Below are 17,827 nucleotides of genomic sequence, written 5' to 3'. Positions count from 1 at the left end.
CCCCAGATGGCGCTCGTTACTCGAAAAAGGTCCGTCGACTCGAATTCTGCCGAGGTGGACAATGCCCCCTTCCATAATCTCGCATCGAAAGTGGGCAGTGGCCCTGCAAAAGGTCAAAGATTATGGCACACACTAGAGTCGGCTGGCGAGATATAAAACACACAATACGACGGCACACGGTTTCGTCGGCGGGCGTTCGGCTGATGTGGTGGCTCAAAGCTTTGTGCGCTTTCGGATCAGGAAGTGGACTGCTTTCGTTTTGGTGTAACGCTTCCTTAGCAGAATCGTGGGGCATCGTGCTTGTGCCACATTGCATGAGGCACCGTACCACTCTTGTTTGCAGAGACCAAGATGTTTGAGAGTCTGCCATGGGGGCTTTATTTGCAACCCCCGAAATCCGCGAGTCCCAGCCAGCGTTTGACATTTCGTACATGCGAAAAGTACTTCCATGTGCCCTTTAACTTGGCAAACACGGAAGCAGACAATTGGCTCAAAATCGCTCGACGGTCCCTTCGTCGGAGAGCGACCGCTTGTGGCCACAAGTGGTGGGTAAGTGGCCGTGGAGTTGAGGTCGAGCAGGTCGCACCGAGTAATGACGTCGCGATAATGCCAGTAATGTTTTGTGGGGCCTTGCCCACTCACCCACTTGTCGGAGTAGAACGACGAGCTTACCGGCAAGCGGTGTCTCCGTAGCTCCTATTACGTCGGCGTTCCATGCTCTTTAAGCGAGCGTGCAAACGAATGGGCCTCCCTTGTTGGTAGCCCTGTGCCTTTCTAGCTAGCCAGCTCGGAACCCGGTGAAGTGACTCCGACTGGCGTGTTTTCCGCGTTCTCAAAAGGCGGTCCCACGATTTCCACCCGATGACTCGATTGAAGTGTCCTGCCCTTGCTGGCCGCGACACTGCTGGTGTCGCAACAGCGGTGGTAGGTGCAGCAGATGCCCATTCTTCTGTGGGTCGCCCTGCAGTATGACGATCCCCGGAGGATTCGACAGTCAGGAGTTGGGACGCCGAAACGACAGACAACACGCAATCGCCCGTACCATTTGCCGGGACTTAGCACCGACCGCCGGGATCGCGACATCCAACAGCATGACCGAATGGCTTCTAAAACATCATTTGTTGCCACTTCGGGAGCGCTTGTGCTTCCTTCCAGCACGTCGGGTTAAAGCTCACTCTCTTTAATTCTCATCTGCCCGTGCGTTCCTCTTTCAGGAACGGGAAGAAAGGACTGGTGGAGCCATCACTAGTGCAGAATCAGGTGAGCGGTTGAACTAGCATCGCATGGTTTCGAACGGAGGTAGTGGCCTTGGTCTACGGAGGTCTTTGCAAGGTCCACGAGTCATATGCCTTACACATCTTACTGCCTACCGAGTACAGCTAGTGCTTGCTGTAAGATTGCCATATTGGTTCTGTCTCTGGCAATAGAGAGATAAGAGATTAAGGGCATTGTTACACTTAACCTGGGAGAAAGCGTTGTATAAAGGGCATCTAATTTTAATTTAAACACATTTATTTAAAAAAAAAAAAGGCATATATAGGATAGAATAATGCGATCTGTACAGCAGATCGTGTGAAAGACTTTGAACACGTGGTGAGCACGGGGGTGCACTAAAGTTCCCACTCTCTCAAGATTTGCCTCGAAATTGGCTCAACACGCCAATAAACATGGCTGTACCAAACACTCCAAAATTGTGTTAAAAAAAAAAAAAAAAATTTGCGAAGTTATTGCGTTTATAATTTTGTTCTCGTCGTATTTCTCAAACCGATAGCCCCTACTGGCAACACTGAAATGTGACGACAGAAATGGTACAAAGTGGGCGGTAAACCGCGTTCCCAACTGATCACGAGACGTTTAATGGTGGGAAAAGAATGATTGGAAGCTCATTCACCGAGAAGAACGAAAAAATGCTCGACGTATTCCGTTTAAGACTACCTGTGTGACCTGGAAGTCTGTATCATTTGTGACGTAACACCACCGGAGAGCGCACAGAAATTTAAACGTTGATTTCGGCATCATCTTCAATTATGGTTTTCTCAATAGCCATTTTGAATTTCGAGACGCTAAATAGCATACCGTAAAGACTGAAATCGGGGTATTCAGAAAATGAAATTCGTTTGGGTAGCTCGAAAAACAGCCAGAGTACACCTTTAATGAAGGAGTGCACAGTATGCAAACGTCCTTTGCAGTAATCTCGTGGCTTGTGCTTTACTCTTGAGCGGTAGTGACACCACGCGCTCATGTCCGCAGCCGCCCCGACCAGCTTTCCTCAGTACCCGGAGTACCGGATACAAGCCCAAGCCGAAGAGGACCTTCCGAAGCCGCCGCCTCCTCCCAGCACGTGACAGGGCAGTCCAGGGTACCAGATGGCCTCCATTTTAAAAACGTTGCAGTAGCTTGACGACAGCCGCGGTTGTATTTTTTCACAATTAATTTCCGAAAACTCGTTTGTCTGGAGAGTGGGTTGCACAAAATGATGTATGTTCCTTGAATCTGATGAGCTCTCCAGCTATGCTGTGTTGTTCCAGACCACATGCAACATGCTCTTATTATTTTGTGTGCGTTAGCTTCAGTATGGTTTTTAATGAAAACAAGGAATTGGATTCTATAACTTGTCTAGTAGTCTAAGTTGTAATGCAGTTCTTGTACATTAAAAAAAAAAAAAAAAAAAGAGTGGCACTTAGAAAAAGCAAAAAGGAGGGCCGACGAGCTTTGGGGCAGTGAAATTCCAGTCGCTCTCCTTAGAGCTTAGTATATTATTAGAAACACAAAATTTCTGGCTACAAGTCTGAAATTTAATATTTTCCCAAAGATGCAGAACTGTAAGATACCAATTGATTGATTGAAACTGTGTTTTTAATCTTGGAAGGACTATGATCACTACTGGCTCATGAGCCCCTAGCAATATAAAGTACTGTAAATAAACAAAAGTTAAAATGAACTATGGTATATTTTGTTTATAGTGTTGCAATTCTGCATAAGAGTGACTCATCGTAAAGCACAAAGTTTGTCACTAACATGTTGAGAACGGCATGGCAGGGATCGAGCTTCGGTTGTCCCGCCTCCGGCACGAGCTTTGTACCTTAGACAACGCTTGAGCGTGCAAGCGCAGTCAAAGCATGGCAGAAGGCGTATCGCGTGTGCTGGAAGCCGGCATTCGAGAGGCACACCCTGCTGTTCTCGCTTTGTCAGTGGACACAGTCATTGTGCTGCCGGCACTTTTTATCAAGTAGGGTGTCGAGTAGCGAGAGTAAGAGACAGCGGTTGTAAAACGGCGTTTAATCGGTGCTTCATACACCCAGTGCGTCTCGGACTGTTGCCGAACCACAATGTTTCCAACATCCGCACAAAAATTGCAACCCTCGCTGCATTTGATTCGCCTGCAGCAGCCTACATCGGTGCACAAAAATGCGGGGCAGTGTATACTTCCGGCGTGCGATTTAAGACTGGCTGCGTTCGTGAATCAGATATGACTGTGTGCACCCAGTGAAGGTAAATCGAACGTAGTAACTGTAGATCTATTTGCGAAGCACGTTTCCTCGCGGCCCCCCACATTTGGAATTTCTCGTTATCGCTAAAGTTGTTCAGCTTTCAAAGCCCATCATTCGTTGAGGCTCGGCACTTTTATCTGACAAAGAACAGCAACGTTCCGACCAGATTGCCACTCTTTTCTAGGCAGACTGCTGAAGTGCAATCTAGTTTGGTAATGTCTGCCTTATTGCGAGAGTGTGAATGGCGTCTACAAAAGTGGAAACAATGTTGAGGCTATGTGCCAAGAAATCGCGCCAATACTGTAGCAGTATTCTTCGTTCGGGTCGTTTCCCCGGTGCCTTGGCTAGTACTGTCCATTCTCCTGCCACTTGCCACCTCAAAATCTAGTGTTCAAATAAGAGCAAAAGCACATCCCACACAAATGATTCACGCAAAGAGCGGCATATGACCTCCAACCTGCCACCAACACGCCTCAAACGTTTCCAGCATTAAATGTAAAAAGATCTGACTCAAAGGCTTCTCTCGAAACATTGCAGAAACAAAAAGCAGCGTAGAAGTAGCTCCATGGAATGCAAAATGTACAAAAGAAAAGAGTGACTTTCAAGTCTGGCACACCCTTTCACATTCAAGCCTTCTAAAATGTATCGGAGATGGTAAAAAAAATGTGCAGCAGAAATGTAAAGCGTTTGTCCCAATCAATAACATTTGACATTTGCTTGGGTGTATCTGTTCTGTGCAACTGAAATATCAGACTGGCTTGAGGGGTGTCCAAACAGGACACTACAAAACGCACGACTCCGACAAATCATGAAAATTGAAGTGGGTGCGTCCGCTTCAATTTTCACAAAACGCACGGAGTCGTGCGTTTTGTAGTGTCCTGTTTGGACACCCCTTTAGTGGCACCCTCCCTCCAAAGACACTCATGGATACTTTGGAGGCTGGGCAGAGACGATTCTCAGCAGTCCTTTCTAAGTCTTCCAAGCACCCTTGCATCCAACCTTGAAGGGCTAGCCAGTCTAGACTCTTCAAGCCCATGCTAAAAAGATTACCAAGCTGCTTCTGAAGTAAACAAAATATTACAAAATGCATGAAACTGATGGACAGGATAGAGCATGGATGTGTTCCCAACTATAGTTTCTCATTCCGTTTGTGCTAGTCTTTGTACCTCCTGACCACTGCAGCAGTGAAGCCACAAAGCTTACATTTGACCAGTGGCAAGGTGTGGCATTTCGTATTGCGTGGCTCCAGGGTTGTCAAAACGTTTTGCGGTAGTCCATAAAGTCCCACGACACTGTGCCTTGCCAAAGCACAGAGATGGGCGGTCAAGGGTCCCCCATCAAGTGGCTGGGTTGGCTTGCACAAAATTAAGTGAGCCACAATCTCGTTTGAGACAGTCTTGGACATAGTGCTTCCAAGGCAAGAACAGAAGGGGCATAGTCTGCACAGATTGCCATGTTGACTCTAATCAACACTGTTTACGCACATACCCCCCACTTGTAGCTATTCATTGATATCAACAGAATGAGCCTCAGAAAATGTTCCTTCCCGAAAATGATATCTCCACTAAATTCTAGACAATTGAAACTCTGTGCTCAGTGTTGAAATGCAGATATCATTTCTCTGAGGGAACCTACATCTCTGCCTCATCATTAGTTAAGCTTCTTTGGTAGACTTCAAGAAACTGATACTACACGCAGAAGTGGGTGCATTGGCATTGTTCGTAAACGGCGCTAAAATTATTTGAGTAAATATGGCAATTTGTGGGTGTCCAAGCCTCGACAACGCAGTCTCTGAAGTGGTATGAAAAGGGAGGCGCCTTCCATGTAAGGCAAGCCAGCCCAGTGGTGGCGGTCAAGAGGTGTCACCACCAAGCCAATTCACAGTGCAGCTTGGACCAGTGCAGTGGCAGCCTGAAGGTTGACCAGGAGGACAGAGTCTAGTCAGACTTGATCCTTTTAGTCCAAGTCCTTATCTTTTAAAAGGATCAAGCCAAGTCAGACTTGATCCTCCTGGCCAAGAAGTTCTGGTACTTGGTCCTGGTCAACCAAGAGGATCACTGGTCAACCAAGAGCACTGGGCCTCCTGGTACAAAAGGTCCTCGTACATAGTCCCAGTGCTTCGTCCTGGTCTTCCAAGAGGATCAACTCTAGTCAGACTCAAGCCTCCTGGTACAAGAGGTTCTGGCACTTGGTCCTTGCACTTTGTCCCAGACATCCAAGAGGGCCGAGTCTAGTCAAACTTGGTCCTCCTAGTCCAAGTCCTTGTCCTGGGGGTCGAGCCTAGTCAGACTCTGTCATCCTGGCCAAGAAGTCCTGGTACTTGGTATTGGTCAACCAAGAGGATCAAGACTGGTCAGACCCTGGCACTTGGTCCTGGTACTTTGTCCCGGTCTTCCAAGAGGGCCAAGTCTACTAGTCTAGTCAGAATTGGACATCCTGATCCAAGTTCTTCTCCAAGAGGCCCTGACACCTGGTCCCGGTCATCCAAGGGGACCGAACCTAGTCCGACTTGGTTCTCCTGGTCTCGGCAACGTTGGCCTTCTTCTTGGAGCGTTGCTTCTTGCGCTTGTCCTCTGCCTCGAGGTGCTTGGCCAGCTTCCAGGAGAGGAAGGCACTTATGAGGAAGAAGGGTGACAGACCCAGCAGCACGTAGTAGATGAACTCCCCGGGGCTCTCGGCCGCCCACCGCACCACCGTGTCCAGCCACGCCTTCACGTCCACCAACTGCATCCTCTGCACAGGGGAGGCAAGGGCGGTCCTTAGCAGGGTTGTAAAGTACCGTAATATGCCAAGTGATAGCCCACCTAAAATCGAAGGCAAATCGGGTTCAAATAACAGGGAAGCTAATTTTCAACATCCAATAAAAAAAAAAGTTGAAAAAGAATGCTTTAAAAAAAAAAAAAAAAATCTTGTGATTGGCAATGGCTTGCGATTGCAGGGAGGGACGATGGAGCCAAAGACGACTGTCCTTCCCAGTCAGCAATGTTCGCTTATCTCCGTGGCTAAGTAACACCATTTCAGTCAGCATGTAGGGTTTTTGAAAGGTGGCTGTAGGTTCTTTTTGCGAAAAACAGTTGGTAACACTGACATGAAGGGGGTATTCACCTCGAGACCCAGACTCAATTTAGGGGAAGTGTGCTCTTGTTTATCCATGGCTCTCTATAAGGCATGTGGTGATTCCTTCTGTCCACAATGGGGGTGGAGACAAAGCATCCACACTAACGGCACGGAGCATGGTTAAGGGTACAGAGCACGAGCTCTTAGCAGTTGACTCCAGTGCGTGAACGCTGCATTGGTGCCTCCCATGGCTTGGCCTCACGTCCGTAGCATTCGTTTTGCTCTAAGTAAGCGTAAAACAAAGTGTAGTTCTGCTTTCTACCAGATGAGCCGTGCCGATCGAATCTCGAGGTGAATTACATAGAGTATGGCAAAGTGCCACCATTACACTGTGCTTTGAAGTCTGTGTATTCCATAGAGTACACTGAGGTCACCATAGCAACTGTTCCCCAAAACAGTAGTGTGTCTAACTATGGGAGGCGGACCTGAGTTGACCTACGGGGTGTTTCTGAGACTACTTTCGAAAACCCCTACAAATAGGCTGGCTGAGAAAAAAGAAACACTTTTCTGGAACAAACTGCCAGCCATGGCGAACGTCGGGACTTGACGTCGCTACACCAGCAACACTGGCTGCCCGCTTTCACATGCAGCAACCAATTGCTACGATTTGCCATCATTGCTATTAAATTTTATTTTTCTTGCACTATTTAGACACACAGTTACGCCCTATAAGCATGTTTTTGTACCTTTAATTGGTTGCTGCTTCAGATGGCGCAATTTCTCCCAGCAACCTGACGTCACAACACAAGCAACAAAGGCCGCCCGCGTTCACACGCAGCAACCAATTGCTTCCAGTTGCCATTATCGTTAAATTTTATTTCTGTCACACACTTTAAACATACAGTTACGTGCTATAAACATGCTTTTGTACATTTAAATGGCGTTGAGAATACTAACTCCTCTTTCTGAAATGGTTTATTCTTAAAAACAATTGATTTCAAACTAGAACCAAGTTTTTAGTTGTTATCATCATAGGCATGAGGTGTCATGTGAAAACATTGCGTCCCTCATTAGCTGCTGCCGCTTCAGACGTCTCCGAATTGTTCGTCCTTTTCGAGCCGGACGCGATCCACGCAATTCGCATTGTACCAGGGAAAGCTGACCTGTCTGAAGCGGGCCCAAAGTCACACAATTTTAGGAGAAAGAAGCATGTGTGAAGCGTGAAGTTGTGCTAACGTTTCTACTTGTACAGCAGGCGAAAGGCTGGCAACGCGAAAATGCAGTATTGAATCATTTGCTTTTTTGCATCGTCAGCCTTTCGCCTGCTGCATGAGTAAGAACTTTAGCACACACACTTTGCGCGTGCTTCGTCTTCCTAAAATTGACTTACTTTAGGGGTTTTCGTTGATACTCAGCAAGTTTCTAATTGGAACCATATATTTATCTTCATTAATTAAAAAGGTAATTATTTTACTGATTACTGTGTTCTTTTGCAATCCCCGACATCTGCCGTGGCTGTCAGTTTCTTCTCTAAGAGTCTCTTTTTCTTCTCAAGCACCATATCTGTAGGAATTTTTAAAAGTATTCGCAGAAACACCAGGTACGGTCAGGGACATGCTAAAAGTGCTTTGTGCCCCACTCTGTCCACTTTAGCAGTGTGAATGCTGGAAAGAAGGTGAGGAGGAACTCACCTCCTCTCCAGCGTTCACTCTGTTAAAGTGGAACGAGTGGAAGGCTTTGTGGGAGGAGCAACCTGCAACTGGCTGCTGTGGAAAATCCAACCATCCTGCATTGCCTCACTACGTCTGCTTCTCCGCTACAAGCAGGGAGGACGGACGAACGAGGCCGCGCCTCGATGCATACGTTTTCCCGCTTAGTGGAACTTTCCATCGATCGGACTTGAGGCACTTCTGATACGCGGTTTTCTGCCTCTGACTACATCTCCGCGCGATCGAAAGGAACGCCTAAAAAACGAGTCGGACAAAAAAAAAAAAAAGCTTTTACGGGAGATGGGCGCGGCGCATTGACAGGCCCGCACTACCGCAGCCGTCCGTCTGTCCGATGGTCCCTCAGAGGGAGGAAGGTGCAAACGGCTGGACGCGGGTGCTTATCACTGATTTCTACGGGGAAGATAACAGCGTCGGGGTGTGTCGTTGGGGGCATGCAGTGATCGGCAATCCAAGCATCCATCGTCAAATCTACCCGATGTGCCTCCGATCGCGGAGCCGATCTGGACCAGCTCGCCAAGCTACACGAAAGCTTACCATTGCAGCGTGAGACGCGTATATGCCCGAAATCAACTGGACCAGAATTATACCGAGATAATTAAACGGCTTTACTCTACCTTGGGTGGAGATCTGTCAACGAGGGACGTGCCTGGGACCTGGGAATCGTATTATCGCCGTATCAGCGTCAGTGGCCTGGCCACCTGGCGGCACAGTTTGGCGGCAGCGCATACGGCAACGAGCGATTCGGAGGAGGAATAATGGAAGGTCACGTGACCCGACGTCACCGGAAGTGACGTCACAAATATAACGAAATATAACGTCACGTGACAAAGAAATTTTGTTTTGCTTGTTTTTGTTTGTTTTGTTTTCTGTGACGTCACGGTTTTTAGCGAGGAAACTTTTTCTTATTTTTACTTTGTTGACTATTATTTTTTTTTTTGTTTATTTTCTTGCTTTTTGCAACCGCGGGACCGCGTTTCTGCGCTTCAGATTGCGTTTCTCCGACTCCTTTGTTTGATATCGTGTCGTATCGTCGTATTTATGTAGTTATTAGGAACGGCAAGGCCTACGTTGTTGCGTCCTTTACCTGAATATCGTGACCGAATCGAGTGTCGTCGATTTGAATCGTGTCTTGCGAACCATCGTCGAACAAAAGGTGAGTGATTTGCGTTTTCCTGTGATGTGATTTCGATGTGTTCGTTCCACGTGTCCGAGCTGCTTCTTCGTTTCAAATACATTTGGCGCCGCTGCCTATTGTTTGAGCCTGTGCTCACGATGAAAACACGCATCGCAGAAACCTGAAAGCCCGCCAAAAGAGCTCTAAAAACCGCATCCCAGACCTGCCGGCAGACTTCCGAGCTAAGCCTGATTAAACAAAAACGTTTGATCCGGCGGAATAATGTGTTTGATATTACATCCCATGTCAACAAGGAACTGCGCTGTCTGTCTTCGCCACCAACAGGTTTTATTCTTCCGGGTTTTTCAAATCTTTACCAACCCGCGTCCGATCGTAATACCCCGATCACAACAAATAGTTGATCGTGCTCCGATGGCTCCAAACATCAGCCGGCAAGGAAGTTACGTTTTTCGCTTCTATATTTTGACCCAAGTAAACTCATGTTCTCAAACTATGTCATTCTGTCACCACCTCCAGTTGCACATTCTGGCGCACTTGCAGCCTCGTGCACCCTTGCGAGGTTTCCTGCTATCGTACCCTGGATATCATGGATTTCTCGCCGTACGCGAGTGCTCACGGAGGCGTGCTATACACTCTGTATCATAAGTTGTGTGCAGCAGAGGCGCAGGCCCGAGCACATGACAGTAAAAAGCGCCTTTTTTGCACGAGTACCCGCGCAAAAGGACATTCTGCAGAGCTGTGCCCTCGCACCCGTGCCTTTGCTGCACACAACTTACGAGGCAGTATAATAACCGAGCCGTTTTTGTTTCTTTTGCACATTACTGTGAAAGAAGTGTCATTGCTGTTTTCTTCTCAAAGAAAACTCAGAGACGTTAGACAAAAGCAAACAGATAGGAGACTGCACATTCATATGTTTTTCCCCCTTGTGCTACAGGTGATGGCTGGTCGTGGTTCATCAGCGTTTGTTTTGAAACTGATGGGTACCACAAGGCATGAAGGAGGTGACTTGCAGCAGCAAGGCACTGCAAGCCTTCGCAGCAACTGGCTAGCCAGTGCTGCTCTGTTCTGAACTGCACTGCGTGTCATGCGGAGGTTTTGTGCAAGCTCTCTGGGCGGCGACGCTAGCCACGGTAAGTGCATTCTATGCAGCTTCCTTTTAGGGATATATGTGGCTCGCAGGCCATGTCGTGCCAGCGAAATATGTGCCACCCGAGTGACAGCAGTGCTAGTGGCAAGGCTGCGCTGACAGTAATCAACACTGCACTGTGTTTTCATTCAATAACTAGTGACAAGGAACCGAATACTCCCGAGAGAGTCTCGGTTGTGCTTTGATAAACTCCAGCTCGCTTATGAACAGGTGGATGGCACAGATGGCTTTTCCTGGTGGACTTGGTGTCCGTGTTAACATTGCAACCAGACTTTCTTTCAGTTTGTGGCGTTTTTTCGTTGCGGGTGACCAGCATTGCAGTAGAAAAAGATGCAAAATAGTATAATGTTTGCATTCGTTACCTAAATTAATGGCAAGAACAACTGACATACATTTCCACCGACTGCATTTCTCGGAGGAATAGCCTGGACTAAAAAGCTCGCTACACTATGTCGTTCCCTCTTCGCCTGTACAACTCTGCGTCTTCCCTCGATCGTCTCATGTGGCTGCTTCTGTGTCTGCCTAGGCACTCGGTTGAAATGGGGAAAGCTGTCTGCGTTGCACATAACCGCCATTAGAGCCAGCGTGGGCGTAGCTGGGGTAGCCCCCACTATGGCTTCTCCAGCTCGACACAAGTAACATTCCTACCGCTGTTGTGTTAGCAGAAAACAGACCTGCTTAAAACGTACAGTGCACATAGCACACAATGGAGAGGTTGCTCGCCAATCATTTTCTTGGAAGTGTGAGTTGAGCCCTTTCGAGGCAGTTTGCTTCCGCACCGTGCACTATAATCCGCCCGAGAAGAGAAAACAAGATGAATAACCAGTAGGATTTCTTTGTTCCAAGGCTTCTTGACGCAGAAAAAGACTAGGGAGCCAGTATTGTTGCTTTTTTGCTACCCCGTGCGAGACTCAAACCCGACATGCAAGGAAGTGGAAAGGCCTCTTCCTTTCTGCTTTCTTGTGCCTTGGGTTTTAGCTGTGTTCAGAATTCACAGCTCGCCTGCATGCCTACTCTTTTGTTCACTGTGTTACTAAAGTTTTCTGTCGTTGCTGTCCCAGATTGGCTTCGTGGATGCACAGAAATACTCAAGGCGCTTGACGTCTGTGGCTCATCTGTATTGTTTTTCCCGGTACCACGGCATGAAGGAGCTGGCCTCCCTCCCTTCCATCAGCTGCGAGATACTACAAGCACTGGGCTACAGCTGCAGCTAGCCCATGGGTACCGTTCTGCGTCCTGTACTGCATCTAGTTCGAAAGGCCATGTGAAAGGCAGGTGTGGTCTTTATGGGCTCTGTCACTATGTGCATTTTCTGCAGCTTTTTCGGGGCAACTTCATATTAAGATTCAATACGGACTCGAGTGAGAGGGGGGCATTCTGAGAAAGCCAGCCTCTTTGTTAAACCATTGGGACTGGTATTATATCTACAGAGTTTATTTACACCTTTTGTTATGTACTTTTTTATTTATTTTTATTTTACTAGTTACTTATACTTCAATCTGACACGACAGCCACCAAAAATGGGGAAAGGACAAAAATGTTGACATATTGGCCTTTTTGTTTTCTGGCAGTTTGTTTGAAGAGCCAATGTTGGGGGCCGTCATTCGTGTTATTTTTCCCACACGCACGTCCAGCCTATGTTTACGTAAAGCCCCAATTGCCCCTTAGCAACAAAAATAATTTATGCGACAGACTAGGCGGCAGCATTGTGGACGAAAACAGGCCAGATTATATCTGCCATGTTTAAAAACTACATTCGGTGACAGGTTATGAATTCAGTGGCAAGAATGCACACCGCCTGCCAATCACTGCTGTCAGTTGTCGTGACGTCACGTCCTGCTAAGAAACTAGTATATATTTTTTTTAAATGGCAGGTTTTGGTTGCTGATGCCTCGTAGCACGTCAGCACTCTAAGCAATTCTTCTGCTCTTGGCCTCTCCGGTTTTACTTTGCAAAGTCATGACGGCGTCTGCTTTTGTTTGCGGTATTTCCCGTGTGTCGACGTGAGAAGGCAGCGATTGTATCGCCAAGGAAGTAGCGATCAATCTGCGCATTTATTCCAGCGGCACAGCGTTTACAAACCGGACTTTGCCCTTCACCGAGGGGAAAGTCTACCGACTGGCCCTACAGTTGGCGAGCATTGTGCAGCCGTGAGCGTGTAACTTGTCCGAATGCTTTCGTCTGTATACAGTGACAAAATGACTCGCTGAAATGCGAAGTACCATACAGTACCATGCCGTACAGCAAACCATCGATCACTTGCTGCAGCAACTTTGCGTTTTAAGTCGTAATAATAAAGTGATTTTTAGGCTAAAATCATTTTTTCATACTGCTCAATTATTCGGAATTCTGCACGATCCCCATCGGGTCTGCAATATCGGTCGGTGGCTGTATAACCTTTAAACACAATGGTTACACACCACAGGTACCGGGGACCATGACATCAGTGAGCTGGCTTTCACCTTGTCCAAGGCAGCAGCGGAACACTACGGGCGGGACCCTGGATCACTGCACCATGGATGCCGTCCTGTACCCTGCACGGCACTGCGTGTGGCTTAAGTGGCCAAGCAGAGGGTCATTGCATGACTTTTATGAGGCGCCGCTAGCCATTGTAAGTACATTTTGGACACTCATGTCTGGTGATGTACTTTTGTGCTCTACCGCAGAGCACATTTGGTGGCGGTTCAGTCTTGCCAATTACACCATTTTGAAACGGAACACATTTAGTGGTGGCTCGGTTTAGGTTTCCTGGCTCGGTGATCTTGCAACAGTGTCTAGACTTGGCGTAAACCTTTTTGTACTTCATTGTCAAGGCTAGTGTAATTTCTGCAATGCCGTTGAAGCCACTTCTGCACGCAAACAAGATAAAAGTCGAAGCCACATGCTCGTGCACAGTGTATGACTACATGTATGCATGGGCACTCGTGCCCATGCGTACCCACTCGCAACATGGAGCATGTTTGTTTCGGCCGACACTCCACGCGTTCATTTCGGCGTCGCCACTCCACACGTCTATGCACTCGCTGCACCTTGAGAATCAAGTGTGCACCAGAATGCACTCCCGTCATGCATCACTCGGGAGAGGAACAAGAGCAGACGACTGGGGTTTTTCCGCCATAAGGAACGAGAACCGAAAAAAAGAGGATTTTCTGCTAAGAAACTGCGTCCCACGGGCAGCAAAATCGGACGCGAGCTGGGCTATTTATTCTGTGAAGCAAGCAATCGACAACCTGTGCTTCATTTTCAAGTTTTCTTTCAGCTTGTTGCCACACAGACATTGAAATACATCAATGGGATAAAGTAAGGTTCAGAACCAACATCAGCTACCGTGAGATCTCTCACCATCCTTGCGGGGTTGAAAAATTGGGACTTCAGTTGACAAACCTCGCCCGCCCTCCTGTCCATCATCACCTGACCCCATTCTGCATATGTGGGTATGTGCAAGGGAGCGTGATCATGTGGCTGAAGATACAAGTGTGACCGGCCCAACGAGCACATAGTTTCCACAGCACTGTCGGCTTAGGGGTGCACGGAAGATACTGTATAAACTGGAATATAGGTCGACCCCTTAATTTACAAGTTGCAAGATGCAAAAGAAGTTTTTATGGCAAGAAAACGCAACCTTACCTTGGTGACAAAATTGTCCAAGTATATGAAAGGACGAGAAAACACGGCAGATTTATTTAATTGTTTTGCACTCAATAAAACAGGAAGTATGCGAGTGTTACTACTCAGATTCCTCAGAGCCTTCGTCCGACGACGAGTTCACTAACACAATTTAAAGGGACGATGCCGTCCCTTTGAATTGCGCCCTCGAAAGCTCGGAGGCACGAGCAACCTCAACGCCTTTTATATGGATGCTCTCCGACATCACAGGTATCGATCTGGCGCACAGATCCCGAATAAAGTTTGCCGCCTTTGTTTCCAATTCGGGGTACACTGCAGTCCTTCCACGAAATTAAGTTTTCCTCGCCTTGCTGCACGCCGCCGGTTTTTGTCTCTGGTTTTGCCAGTAGCATATGCTTTTCTCCGATACACTGAACTCTCGCTGCGCTGCAAGATTCCGGTGGATCTCTGCATAGGCGATTGCCTTGTTCTAAAAGGCTACTGTGAACTGTCTTCTACTTCCGCTCATTATTGCTGCGGTAGATGTAACAAACCAAGGAGCACAAGTAAAAGTTAATCGTGACCATTGTGACAAGTGGACGAGTGCTAGGCCATTGCAATATAAAACAAAATGGCGTCTTCAGGCACTGAGTGTTGCGAGATTATTTTTGTTTTTCCGCTAATGACCGTCATATAAGACGAGGGTCGACTTTTTCAGGTCCAATTTCAAGAATAAATTCGACCTATATTCCGGTTTATATGCTAGTTGTGCATAGTACTGTGGAAGCCACAGGCTGGGGAGGGGGGGATTAGCAACTTTTGTCTGAATGTTGAGCGACGAGCATCAAGGGCCAATTTCCTAGGGGGAGAATGGTGACGTGCGAGTACAAAAATGAGGATCCAAGCGCCATGAGCAAGAGGGGAGTTCCTCCTTTTCCTCCTCTTGAACTGCTAGAGGTATACTTATGCCCCTGTACCTTTGGTAACACTGCACAATTTGTAAGTTGAGGAAAGCTAAGAAGGAAGTTGAAGAATCGATTCATGACCCCTTTAACATTTACCTACACTAGTTACCTTGCACCATTATATTTTGTTTGAGAAAGCTCTCATCCTCACCCCTCCCATAAGGGATAAAATCAGAAGTGTATACAACGATCGGAATCTAAAGTGCCACGAAACCTATTGCTGGACATTCTTACGGGTTAGTGATCAATTTTTGTATGAATGAGGCCTTACCAGTGCCTTTGCCTCAATAGTGTGGTAAAAGGGCAATTTTCTTGTTTGTGCGCACAAATTTGTTTTGAAACATAACTTGCTGGACTACCAATGCATGTTTCAAGATCTCTGTTGTGGTGAATGTTTTGCTGCCTGTTATATTCTTCAATAGCCAGTATCGTTTAAGTTCTAGAACTCTATACAGTAAACTCCCACTTGAGCAAACTTCTAGGGACTCAAAGAAATAGTTCCCTTAACTAGGAGTCCACTAAACTGAATATATTCACTGGATTAGGGAACAGCATAGGGCACAGCATACATTGAGTCAAAAGGGTGAAATGCAATTTATGGAGTCATGTACATTGATATATACAAAGTGTATTGCAGTTACGCTGCTGCCTTTCTCATTTTGAATATAGTCAATAATTTTCATTTGCACCGGCGCTCTGAAAGCGCATGAAGTAACAAAGTTGCCCAGAGAGTATCTTTTTTTTTTTTTTGCATATCCTCTGGCACAGCTAGTTGCTGTGAGGAAGTCATACCGCAACGGCACTGTCCACTGGCTTGAAATATTCAGTGCAGAGCCGTTCCCTGTTGGGATTGAACGCAGTTTCTCTTTCAAGCTTCGACTTTTGCTTCACTAACGTTGACAACGTCGACGGTAGCATCCGATAGTCCTTCGCAACATTCACTTGCCTTTGACCGTTGCCCAGACGCTGAAAGTATTTCAATTTGTCTGAGAGACAACCGCTTCCATTTCGTTATATTTATTACGTAAGTGGGCGCACAAACTGCCGTTGTTACCCAAAACTAAGATGGCCGAAAGGAACCAATAATAAAGAAAAGAAAATATGCACCGCATGGTTCGTTTTTGTCTACCGCACCGCTGCTGCAAAGGCGGCGGCGGCCATCAGCTACGCCAGCACTGCAGAGCACAAAACTTTGTTGAACTGATCACAACAGTAATCCTGGGTCCACCGATCAAGTTCGTTGAACTGAAATATTCGCTATTCCGAAATTCGTTTTTCGTAGAGCAAACATTTTTGCATAGAATGCAAAGGAAAACCACCATAGATTTTTGAAAGTTTGTTATTCTGAAATACTTGTTAACCGACATTTGCTCAAGTGCGAGTTTATTGCATCCGACTACTGTGCGTTGCCCTACATGTTCGGGTAAGGTACTGTTTCTGTTTACCTAATAGGCACTTTCGTTCTCTGCATATGCACCATAGGTTTCAAACCACCCTGAATCGTGGATCAAGCCTTGCAAGATGGAAGTTCTCTTTAGGCCCAGCGCCTCTTGATGGATCAAGTCTTGTACCCCATTCCCTCATGTCTTTCATATAAGTAAATTGTTGGTATTTCTTTTATGACAGTGCACGTTACCTGCGGACCACGTTTTACAGTCGAAACGCAGCGTACCGAAACTTTTTTTATATAGACCCCTTTCTTTGCAAGCGTCACCAGGCGGTGCTTCAGTTTGTTTGATGTCTCAGCAAACTTCTGATTCATAACAAGAATGAACAAAACCCACTTTGACACTGCTGCCTAAAATGTCGATAAAACGTGTAACCACCAATTCTCCAGGTGAGCACCAAAAGAATGAAGAAACGGCAGATATCTTAAAATGTTTCAAATATTTTGTACACCAACTTGCCTCCTCCAAGACATTAAATTGTACAGGCAAATGCCCTCATTAAATCTCCAACTTTGATGTATGTTGGAGATTATGCTTTCTAGTACTGGTGACATGAACAAGCTCAACAGGCTTGCAAAGACTGAGCGACCGGAAGTCACTTGGGACACAAGCGGCAGTTCATGTTTGTAAACAGCAAAAGGGCCTAGATAAACGGCTGTACGTTGCCGTTGCCACGGCAGCTTACGCAACCGCAATTTTTACCGAGACGCATGCGGGGAGCTATGTACTTCACATTGTTTGTGCATGGCTTGTCATCTATCTTGTGGTTTTGACACTTGTGGTTTTCTTGTTGAAAACTACAAGTGTCAAAACTATGCGATAGAAGACAAGGTGCGCCTCACAATGCTTTTCTGTCCACTACTGTTCTGTTAACAGACGGAAAAAAAACCTGACCAACGGAGTCATATACAGCTTCACTGTAAAATTGCAGTAAAATGCGACGAAAAAACGAATAGAACGCGAAGGGGAGAAACGAGTGACAATTTGAAGCCACCTAATGACCGCTGTGTCACGTGATTTCAAGATCGCAGCACCCATGCGACGGAGGGTGAAAAGGTCTATAGAATTTTAGAAATAAATTGAAGGGATAACATAAAGCCATTTGCAGGGGGGACTGCCTAGCTCGAGCCCAAGCTACTGTTGCATTGGTAGGAATTTGGCATTAGGAAGATGATGTGGCTGTAGCTGGCTTCAGTTGCTGCATTGGCATATGCATCTATTGACATTTGGTGACCATAGCATGCAGAA

At 46.7% G+C, this 17,827-nt stretch overlaps 3 protein-coding genes across 5 annotated transcripts in view; 2 read left to right on the top strand and 1 right to left on the bottom strand.

Annotated features, from left to right (window-relative positions):
• LOC8051407 (NADH dehydrogenase [ubiquinone] 1 alpha subcomplex assembly factor 2) overlaps positions 1 to 17,827 on the top strand; it is a 50,615-nt gene that overhangs the window by 2,544 nt on the left and 30,244 nt on the right. Inside the window, exons 5-6 of one of the 2 annotated variants that reach the window (XM_042289570.1) lie at positions 1,215 to 1,260; positions 2,251 to 2,359. In XM_042289570.1, the coding sequence (XP_042145504.1) occupies positions 1,215 to 1,260; positions 2,251 to 2,345 (141 nt within the window). In that variant the 3' untranslated portion in view covers positions 2,346 to 2,359. Of the gene's footprint in view, positions 1 to 1,214; positions 1,261 to 2,250; positions 4,569 to 17,827 lie in introns of those variants that run through there. The other variant, XM_002435001.5, reaches the window with a different exon arrangement.
• On the bottom strand, positions 5,040 to 8,904 carry LOC8051408 (small integral membrane protein 15). The gene is made up of 2 exons (XM_040218738.2): positions 8,813 to 8,904; positions 5,040 to 6,224 (listed from the first exon to the last, which is right to left on the bottom strand). Exons 1-2 carry the CDS (start codon positions 8,813 to 8,815, stop codon positions 5,991 to 5,993), a joined length of 237 nt encoding a protein of 78 aa, XP_040074672.1. The 5' UTR covers positions 8,816 to 8,904; the 3' UTR covers positions 5,040 to 5,990.
• On the top strand, positions 9,221 to 16,708 carry LOC120846845. Of its 2 annotated transcripts, XM_042289565.1 has the most exons (6): positions 9,221 to 9,431; positions 10,348 to 10,543; positions 11,622 to 11,835; positions 12,624 to 12,693; positions 12,986 to 13,171; positions 16,614 to 16,708. In XM_042289565.1, exons 2-6 carry the CDS (start codon positions 10,498 to 10,500, stop codon positions 16,683 to 16,685), a joined length of 588 nt encoding a protein of 195 aa, XP_042145499.1. In that variant the 5' UTR covers positions 9,221 to 9,431; positions 10,348 to 10,497; the 3' UTR covers positions 16,686 to 16,708. The 2 variants fall into 2 exon arrangements, with proteins under 2 accessions (XP_042145499.1, XP_042145498.1); XM_042289564.1 differs by lacking the exon at positions 16,614 to 16,708 and having other exon boundaries at positions 12,986 to 14,744.

The sequence above is a fragment of the Ixodes scapularis genome, unplaced genomic scaffold (assembly GCF_016920785.2).
Source record: "Ixodes scapularis isolate PalLabHiFi unplaced genomic scaffold, ASM1692078v2 PGA_scaffold12__126_contigs__length_90152505, whole genome shotgun sequence".
NCBI classification, from domain to species: domain Eukaryota; kingdom Metazoa; phylum Arthropoda; class Arachnida; order Ixodida; family Ixodidae; genus Ixodes; species Ixodes scapularis.
The sequence above is the reverse complement of the archived record's forward strand: the minus strand, read 5'-3'. Positions and strand labels throughout refer to the sequence as shown.